General features: G+C 42.7%; 2 protein-coding genes across 2 annotated transcripts in view; both read right to left on the reverse strand.

The window, feature by feature from the left end:
• Positions 1-497: 497 nt before the first annotated feature.
• On the reverse strand, positions 498-5,016 carry vps26a (VPS26, retromer complex component A). Its single transcript, XM_076155969.1, has 9 exons — positions 4,907-5,016; positions 3,265-3,414; positions 2,763-2,838; positions 2,188-2,344; positions 1,932-2,096; positions 1,741-1,847; positions 1,530-1,631; positions 1,279-1,388; positions 498-714 (listed from the first exon to the last, which is right to left on the reverse strand). Exons 1-9 carry the CDS (start codon positions 4,907-4,909, stop codon positions 598-600), a joined length of 987 nt encoding a protein of 328 aa, XP_076012084.1. The 5' UTR covers positions 4,910-5,016; the 3' UTR covers positions 498-597.
• Positions 5,017-6,764: 1,748 nt separating this feature from the next.
• srgn (serglycin) overlaps positions 6,765-10,367 on the reverse strand; it is a 4,132-nt gene continuing 529 nt past the window's right edge. Inside the window, exons 2-4 of the mRNA XM_076156111.1 lie at positions 9,722-9,863; positions 7,640-7,827; positions 6,765-7,518 (exon numbers count right to left, since the gene is read on the reverse strand). Of these exons, the coding sequence (XP_076012226.1) occupies positions 7,406-7,518; positions 7,640-7,827; positions 9,722-9,863 (443 nt within the window). The 3' untranslated portion in view covers positions 6,765-7,405. The remainder of the gene's footprint in view (positions 7,519-7,639; positions 7,828-9,721; positions 9,864-10,367) is intronic.

The following is a 10,367-nucleotide window of genomic DNA, read 5'->3' on the forward strand; positions in this document are numbered from 1 at the left end:
GTGTGTGTGTGTGTGTGTGTGTGTGTGTGTGTGTGTGTGTGTGTGTGTGTTAGTGTGTGTTGGCAGTCAGAGAGGCCAGGATTGCACAGGCTGTCTCACCTTTCATATTCCTTCAATGCTGGACTCCTGCCTTGACATTTAACATTCAGCAGACTTGGATTGCATGTTTTTGCGTCTGTGTGCGAGCATGTTTCAGTCCTGGGACAAGGGGGGGGAGGGGGGTGATGGTGGTTGGACAGCTCACATCCGAAGCTGTGTCTGAATGCAAGTGTGTGTGTGTATTTATGTATGCATCAATTTCTCAGTCCAGGGGGGACGGTGGGGTTCCCCTCACACCTCTCTGGCTGTTCAGCAGTGTGTGTGTGTGTGTGTGTGTGTGTGTGTGTGTGTGTGTGTGTGTGTGTGTGTGTGTGTGTGTGTGTGTGTGTGTGTGTGTGTGTGTGTGTGTGTGTGTGTGTGTGTGTGTGTGTGTGTGTGTGTGTGTGTGTGTGTGTGTGTGTGTGTGTGTGTGTGTGTGTGTGTGTGTGTGTGTGTGTGTGTGTGTGTGTGTGTGTGTGTGTGTGTGTGTGTTCTCAGTTCAACAAGGCGACTCCCCCCTCACATCTCCGGCTGCTCTGCCGTAAGCGGCTGGGGTCGGGGCTCAGGCGACTCGTAGCGCTGGTGGAAGTTACGTTTCCTTATCTTCTCAGGAGCTTTCCTCCACAAAACAATCTCCTAAAGGACGACACAAGAGAAATGAATTATCTCAGGCAGATGGAAAAACCACAATCTCCATGGGAAAAGACCAAAGGAGGATCACAGGGGAACTGACTGGGCGACTCGGGCAGCTTTGGGCTTCCACTCGTGGCAGAGGGGGCGGGGTTTTGATAGTGAAAACAACATGGAGCAAATGCTTTCTCTTATCAGTAATTGTAATCTCACCCCTGCTGACCGGTTCTTCACTTCTTCAACATCAAGGTAACATTGGACACTGGACACTCAGATCGAAAGATTGAAATTCTAACAACTGAGGCTCATGCACTTCTGTCTTATAGATTACAGATACAAAGGCAAAATGGTGGAAATGAGTCTGATCAGACCAGGCTGAGGTATGATCTCAGAGGAGGACTGAGCCGCAGACATCACACTCCTACTGTAAGAGTTTAAGGCTAATCTGATCGGTGCCGTCTGAGTTACGTGCTGGCACAAGTACACACACTTGACATAAAAACGTTGCCCTCTGTTACAGTTACAGAATGTAGAAGTAGAATAAACTTAACACATTTCCAGGTGTATTACCTGTTGTTTAAAGTATCTCCTGTCTTCTTCATCCACCAGCACCAGATTTAGGAAGTAACGTACAGAGAACTTCTTGTTGACGTCCCTCATGGTGGGTGTCAGGTCATATCCTGTTAGGCAGCAGAAGATGGAACGTCACGCAAAAACAAAGCTATTTAAATAATGAAGGAAAGTGACGTCATGGCGGCAGCGCTCAGGATTCATGGTCCATGTGTGGGTGTAAACACCAGAGCAGAGAGGAGCACAGGTACCTGCCAGGAAGAGTCTGATGGGGATAGATTCTCCTTTAACCGGGGCTCCATCCATGATCTCATACTTAGCAACCGTCTCTGCCTCTGTCGTAGTAGTGGGACCTAAACAATAGCAGGAAATTAGTACAGTAAAAAAAGATGACAACAGAACTATAAGATTCTGTGAAAACTGGCAAAGTCATAATATGCAGAGAGTCAGCAGGAGTTTGACCTATGCCTGTCATCTCCTTCTTGATGAGCTGTAGCTCCATGTGTTGGATTTTGATCCTGACCAGCAGGAAGTAGATCTTGCCCACAATCACATCCTTCAGGTGGTACCTAACAAAGTGACATGGAGAGGATGTGTTGAAATTCAGCAGCATCGTTTTGGGTTTAGAGAAGTTCAAGCCTGTTTAATCTTACTTGGATTTATTGTATTCAAACTCAATATGGAGACAGTCTTCAATGCCGACTTCCATCTTGATGGAGTTGTTGACGTCTGGGTAGGTGGCTAACTGGTGGACGATCAGGTCATACTCCTTCACAAGGTCAGACAGACGACGCACTATTGTCACCCGGAGGAAATATCTGGAGAGACAAACGGACAGTGCACTGCTGAAACATCACCCAAAGGAGCGCTGAGACCAGGGTGGCTCTACACAGACGGCGTCAGTCGTACCTTAGCCTGACATTAGCTCCAGTGTACGACTCGTAGGGCTTCTCCACCTGCGTGAACTCAAAGTCGTAGCTCCGGTTCTGGGTGAGCTCCCCGGGCAAAGCCAACTCTTTCACCAAGTCCACAAACTCATGGGTGTTGCTCTTGTCTGAGAACAGCTCTGCAATAGAGTAGAGCAGGTTTAGCCACGAGGAAAGCGAGACAGACACCGAATGCAATTCCGTGTAAAAACATGTTCTGAGGGCAGGCGGCGTGTTTGTGAATGATCACGTTCCCATTCAGACAGACACAAGACAATCAAAGTTTATTTTCAGGACCTGGCGCTCTTTGAACACACACTGCTTCTACTGGCGGTGCAGGGTTACACAAAGGAGGAAGAGGCTTAGGCTCCACTGTGGCAGCTGCATGTGACCGCCACATGCCTTCTAAAGCTTTAAACCACAAGCAGGAGCCGACTGGGCTGTTCTTCAGTGAGTGCATACAGTGTTTCAAAATAACGCATCCCCAGCCAGGTAGATGTCATTTAGAGATAATAAGTGCTAGGCTACTTCATCAAGTAGAGCGACAGACCCACTCACCTATCTGTCCCACAAACTCGATGCGGATGCCCTGGTGTTCAAGTCTCTTTCCTCCCTGCTTCACATTTAGATTCACCTGGAGGGGAGTGATTGAGTACTTTTAGCATTATGACACAGCAACACCCAAATATCCTCCCAAGTCTGAAGTCAAAACATCCTAAAAAGTATCTGAAACTACTTAATCAGAGTGCGACAGACATTATAGATAAATAGATTTCTACAGTTCCCTTTGCTCCTCTCAGGGCTGTTTTTGTGCCTGGTGGTTATTAGGCAGACTAATCCTAATCTTACATTTAATCATTGGCAACAACAGTGGTTCACTCGTCGGCCAATATTAGTATCCAATATTTCCCAAGCCTTCCAAGCCAAAGCCATGCCAATATCTGTCAGGCAGGTTGCAAACATACCCAACTATAAAGTCAGTTAGTCATACATCAAACATAGAAATGACTCATGATTCACTCCAGAGAACTGAACCTTGCTTCCTGCAAATTCGGTTTACCTTTCCAGACACAGACTCTCCATCGTAGAACAGGTAGTGTTTCTCAACTTTCCCATCTTCTGTCTTCAGCTCAGCCGTCTTTCTGTTCTCTGCATCATTCAGCAGCACGTCTATCTCACAGATCGGCCCAAACAAACCCCCGAGGAAACTCTGGAGACGGGACCAAAGGAGGGTACACACTGTTTACTCACGTATCCAAAGATACGACATCACCATCTAGTAACCCTTTGGAAATGTCTTTTATTTGTCAAGATTGACTCGTTAATAGGTTGTTGTGGACAGGATAAAAACTTGTATTAATATATAAATATAAATATTGTTTGAGCAGAATTGTGATAGATTTTCTTTGATTTAAGAATATGAAATGTTTATAGAGTAGAGTTTGACAACAACTCTATAGAGTTTTTCACAAGTAATGTAACTTATCTGGGCTATGAGCCACATGACACACGTCTCTTGTTCTCAGAGATCATTTTAAAGATGCCATCTTAACTTTTCTCATAGGTTGCTTAAACATCCGTGTGCCCCTTCACATGTCACGTGTCCCCATAAAGTGAAGTATGTGAGAGAATACATAGGAGATGCACATGCAGGACATTGTAACAAAGTGTTACTATCATTATAGCGTAACTATTATAGCGAAACTGTTCTATTTGGTAATCCAGAAGCATGTTCAGCTTTGACTTAAATTCTATCTTTGCACTTTTGAAAGACTTTGAGAAACACAACCACAGCAACAAGAACACAATGTGGATGACCTAGTTTGGATGTACATGAGATGAATTTTGTAAACATTAGTAAAATCACAAGTGTGTCACTTAAATGATTTGACCTTGGAGCTGATTTCACAGCTGCTGCTTAAACCCATCACTGATGTAAACAAATCCAATGCAGCATGTAAACAACCCAGCCTGTGTACTACCTTACCTGTCAATCTACCAGGTTCCAATCCGTTGTTAAGCATTTTGAAGGTGTAATGACACTTTCATGCCTGGCTCACTGTTTGCTATTTAAATGTTGTAACATCTAAATCGACATCCACACTTAGGTCAGATTTGTGGCCCTGAACACACACAGACATTATCGATGAACGTGGAGGAATCTAATCAATAAGCTGTCGGGACAGTGCATTCCTTTACATTTGAGAATGCATAGATCACAGATGTATGACTCTTTCTAAACAACTGTTATAATGTCGTAAATAGTTAGAATGAAGTTAATCATATTATCGATGATGATTCAAACCCACGCGTGTGATTTTGACGTGTCTCTGTTAAATATGCTACCTTAAACACTGCGAAACGGGACTGCTAGCTGTCGTTAACTCTCTAATCACTACCAAACGTGAACAAGCTGAAATAGCGTCGCTTTAAGTAATAAACAGAGTAAAGTGTTTGTCGTTCCCTGACGTTTCCGCATCCTCAGTAAACCAAAGTACACAGCTGTGGCAGGGCAAACACGGCCTGGCTGCTAATGTGTGCTAATGTGTGCAGCCCAGCTTCGGCTAGCTTTCCCCTGTCACACACAAACAATGGCTGGATAATGAAAAGCTGAAATAAAGCCGCAGTGAAACGGAGCTCATGTCGGCTTCGTGCTGCTTTAACTATATTCTGGGTGTTTTAGGTTTGTTTTGAACACTCACCATTTCGGCCGCGTAGACGCTTGAAGCTACCAGTTAGCCTCTCTCTCCGTGTAGCCGTCTGTGTGAACCAGGACGCACTCGTCAGGCTTTCATGTGACCCGGGTCATGTGTTACTTTGGGCGGGTCTGGCACTCACACCGGCACGCTGGTGTGACAAACGCAGCCCGAGCCTCCACAACTGGGAATTAAATGAGCAACTTATGTCATTTCCCCCCCGTAATTTTAAATTTCTTTGTGGTTATTGTAAACCTTACGCGTGGAAACCTTTATTGTATATTACATGTTTCTAGTTCTCAAACTGTGGTGCCTGTACCAAAGATGGTACCCGTAGCGCCCTCTGGTGGTTTGACAGAGGATTCTAGATATTTCACCATAGAATTAAAAACAATTGAAATCTGGAAATTTTCTGATTATTATTCAGCGATGTGACAGGAGGATGGACAGGTGGTTAGTACTATTACCATCAGAGCAAGACAGTTATGGGTTTGAATCCAGCAGAGGAAGTTACTGTGCAGAGTTTGCAAGCAAATGTTATTGTTTCATTAAGATGTTATTTGTCTTTTAATCACTGAGCATACTATACAACAAGGTTACATTTTAATTTATCACTTTGCAACAGTGGTGTCACGAATGTTTATATTTTTCTCTACTTTTTCTCCAAAGTTTAAGTTTAAGTTACACGAATAAAGTTGTTATATTTAAGTCAGAATATTACTGCTGGTGTTTTGTCTTGAAGAGTTGTACGTGCATGTTGAACCAGATACAGTATCTCTCCTTTTATCCAAGTTAAACTTCAAGGTACTTCATCCACCACTGATATCAATTTTGTAATAAATGAATTAATATTGTAATAAAAGTCATATTGTCCACACAGTGAAGCTGCTTTTTCTTCAGTTTTCAGTTTTTCTTCTTAGTGGACTCTAAAGTAATGACCAAACACCGTGTCACTCTCTTGATTATGACTTTGTCTGTTTTCAGTTTCTGATCGTTCATGAAAGCATGCACAAAGGAATAGCAGTAAAACTGTTTTGTTGCATGCAAGCAGTGTGTGTGTTCATATTACAGTGGGTGGGCCCCTCTCCTAGTGGCAGAGGAAATGGGAGAGAGAGAGAGAGAGAAAGAGAGAGAGAGAGAGAGAGAGAGAGAGAGAGAGAGAGAGAGAGAGAGAGAGAGATGAGGAGGTGCATGTTTTTCTATTTTTTAAGACGGCTAGAAGTTACATAATAAATGATTTTTTTTTGAAAATCTCTTTTTAGCAAAACAAAATACGCAACACCTAAAAGTTCCTTCCTTCTCAAACCAACCAGGTGATCGGGATTAAATGCCTTTCAACACACATAATTCTTACTTTTGGAAAATTTGGAAGCTGTACAGCATTCATGGATGCTGACTCACATCCTTGGCAGGTATAAACATACTCTGTTTTGATTTCTGACGCCAGATAATGAATTCAATCAACAACTCAATTTGCATTGAATCAAACTTTCAATCTTTCTGTCTCTCAAGCTGTCAGCTCCAAACTGTCAGCTGTCAATCTTATAACCTCAGTATCTGGTGACCCCTGCTGGAGAAAGCTTTAAACAGTTAAATCAACAACCTTCATCAATTCCCTAGTGACAAGTCTATGTATTGTGTTTGCTACATGAACAATATACTGTCTTATTTACCATTTTGATACAGACGGTAGTGTCTGCTTTTATTTTAATTCTCAAACCAAAGGACGACTTTGGAATATTAAGCGAGTAGAATGCATACAGAGGCTTTGTCACATTTGTCACATTTTAAAAAGCCACCAATGTGTTTCACACCTAGGCCGGACACATATATCAACTAAACAGACTGATAGACAAACATAAACTGTTGTTATAATGTCTTTATTGATCATAATTGGGACGTACATTAGACAATGCAGAGCATGTGCACAATACATGTTTGGATTATGATCAGCTGACAGTAGCAAAGATTGATTGAATCCACTTATTTCCAGATTTACAAACTTTTCTTGTTCAACCTGCATACCAGAAGTTCCCAACATGCAGGACCTGCCTGGGTAAGCTTAACATTTACAGCATCTTCGCTAAAGGGATGAAATACTTACAATACAACAAAAATAAAAAATTGTTTCGCTTTAACTTGTAATAAGGAACATGTTTGCCCCTCATTTGTTTTAGGCAGGAATTGAGGGGTGTCACAGGTTCTTTAAAGACTGATTTAAGAGGACTTCAGAATAAATGGGAACCACAGCTGCACACAGTGAGCAATGCATGAACAAAGGCATCATCTTATTGCACTGGAATTACGGTTGCACAAAGCTTGAATTAAAATCTAATGAATTAAAATGGCACATTCTGATTTAACACAAGAAAACATAAATACAGGGCACTGTCAACTTAAGGTGTGTGTGAGTGTGTGTGTGTGTGTGTGCTTGTGTGTGTGTGTGTGTGTGTGTGTGTGTGTGTGCGTGTGTGTGTGTGTGCGTATGTGTGTGTGTGTGCCTGTCTAAGGGTGCAGCAGGTGATCCTCTTTCATCTCCTCGTCTGCAGGTTTTGCCTCACTGATCTTAGCCCTGAGACGGACCAGCCGCTTCAAGCCCTTTGTATATCCACGCATGACTGTAAGCAGAAAAAAAAGGGACAAATCAGACTAAAAAGAGGCGAAATAAACACAATCAGCAGGAGTTGTTGGAATACAAACGAAAGCCAATGAAGTTAAGACATCTTTTGAGTGAGTTACCTTCGCGTGGCTGATACATGTCTTCTGTCCAGCGCTCTCCGGAGCCATTGTCCGTAACAGAGGCCCAGTCTGCTATAAACTGCCCTCCATCTGCGGAGCCCTCAAAGCCAGAACCATCCTCAGACATGAACATAGACTTTTCCTCCTCCCTTTTTGGTTGCTCATCCTCCACCACAGGCTTTGCATCTCTAGAATCAGAATCAGGTCAAACAGTCAAATGTTGTCTCTTATGTGTCCATTCCAAGTGTCAGTACTATCTGACGTCATCACTTGAGTCCATGTATTCACATTTTACTACGTCACTGCATACCACCAATAAGAACCCCACGTTTTGTGCTCGGCCTTACAATCATTTACACATCAGGTTTGTTGAAACGTATCAGTCAGGCTAAGCCATTGCAGCTGCAGCATTCATTACAAGGTTTCTGTATGACTGTTGACATGAAATGTGCAGCCTCCTACACCTGAGAAGCAGGCCAGCATGGTACACATGCAAATTCCGAACAATAGACCAGAAGCAGCCGACCATCAGGCGTCCCAACCCACTTCCTCTGAACACTTCCTGTTCAAGGCAGGCTGTGCAAAAGGAAGTGCTGCTGCTTATGCTGAGCGGCTTGAGTAAATAAATGAGTCTCTGTGATTCTGTTCTTCTCTGTTTGACTTTTAACACATTTTACCGATCACACCAAACTGAGGTGGTATTATGGTTGACGGCTCACTGTCTGTCTCTCTGTCATCTGTCTCTCTGTCATCCATCATAGAAGTAGAAGGTATATTAGAAACTAAACATACAAAATTATATCTATTTACTTGCAGATAATGTTTAACCCTTTTGACCTTAAATGGACTGCTGCTGGAAAATATGATATTTTATCAATTCAATTTATCTTCACATTTTTTTTAGATAGTAAAAAGTGTTCAACTGACATCAGCAGCATCTGCTGAGAGAAACCTAAAAGAGGAAACTAGGAGTTACAACTCCTACTACGACAGGCTTTAGTCACGCACGCACACACACACACACACACACACACACACACACACACACACACACACACACACACACACACACACACACACACACACACACCGCTCTCTCTGTACTGGCTTCTTCAGCTCTTAGTTCATTAATTCCAGAGGGGTCACAGTTTTGAAGTTTAACCAAGACAAACTCAATTGACTGAGAGAATCTGGATCTACTGAGCATCTACAGCCTAAAGAGACACAATACTTTCAGATGAACCAGATTAAACTGATATTGTATGATTCATCTACATTATATCTTTGCCAGTGAGGAGTTATTTTGGCAGATTATAATTGTACCTTTACTGTCCATCATGCACAACTAGTACAAGTACAACTACAACGTTGTGGCTTTGAGGGATTCTTGGCACGTCAATCTATATTTTCTCAAGAACTGGCTTCAGCAAGAAACAATCTACCCAACAAAACAATCTAGGTGAAATTATCCGTCTGTGACAAACAGATTCTTCTTATTCTTTTATTTCAATGTTGAAACTCTGCATGCCCTCGTTGTGTTCTTTTCTAAATGTCTAAATATCTTTCTGAGATTCTCTGTGCCTTTGTTTATCCCCACGTTGTCCTTGATTTTGCTTGTCTTGGCCTCTTACCTCTCTCTCTCTCTCTCTCCCTCTCTCTCTCTCTCTCTCTCTCTCTCTCTCTCTCTCTCTCACACACACACACACACACACACACACACACACACACACACACACAGCGAGAGAGAGAGAGGGAATTGGAGCAGATTGTCTTAACCAAGGTAAACAGATTAATTGCAGCATCAGCATTTTTTCACTTCAGCTTTTGCTTCAAGGTGCCACATACTCACCAAAATGTTTGATTTCTGTTGTTGTTTTTCCATCATTTCAGCACTTAAACTACAGAGGAGCAATTTACCTTGTTGCTATGAGAGCAAATACACTGTAGATCGTCATCATCATCCTCTCTGCCCTTCTCTCTCTCTCTCTCTCTCTCTCTCTCTTTCTTTCTGCCTCTCCTTCCCAGAGACACACACACACACACGGACTGCTGGGTGCACAAACACACCAGGTGAATACGTACAGGTATTGTGTGGCTGAAGCAGGCAGTTTGCTTGGTAGTTCAGGACTCCACTCCATCTCTGGGCTTTGGTGGGTCACACAGTTGGACTGACCCCCTGCTGGGTTGCACCTCACAAACTGGTATTTGGCGGTGGAAGGAGCTCCTATAGACACACAGAGGGAGAAAAGGTCATTCTTTCTCTAGATGTGTGAACTCATCTGGGTCAGGGGGTTGCCACAGTAATTATAATATACTCATGAAAACAGTGTTAGAGACGTTTAAATGCCCACAAAATCTAACTTTATAGAACTTTCTGAACAATTAGAGGACAAAAAAAAGTGCTGACCTGCTATACATGAGCTATGAAGAAAAGTGACAAAAGTCATACTATAGATCTATATATCTATGACACATAAGCTTGGAACTTGGAACTAGATTTAACAACTGCAAAGAGAACAAGGGGCCCCTGAGGGCAAATTCAGAGGAATAGCAACATTTCTTATGTTAACATTTGCATTTTGGTTTCATAAATGCGACATTGGTCGTATTTTGGTCCTACAGACTCAAACTGAAACAGGTTGGGGGTTTTGCTGATTCTGATTTAGGCCCCCTCACCGCCCAGACCACAGCTTCTCCTTTTATAACGTTTGTCATCTAAAGTGACATA

This window comes from Genypterus blacodes, unplaced genomic scaffold (genome assembly GCF_046128005.1).
Source record: "Genypterus blacodes isolate CSIRO-AG114 ecotype Tasmania unplaced genomic scaffold, CSIRO-AGI_Gbla_v1 ptg000067l_1, whole genome shotgun sequence".
NCBI classification, from domain to species: domain Eukaryota; kingdom Metazoa; phylum Chordata; class Actinopteri; order Ophidiiformes; family Ophidiidae; genus Genypterus; species Genypterus blacodes.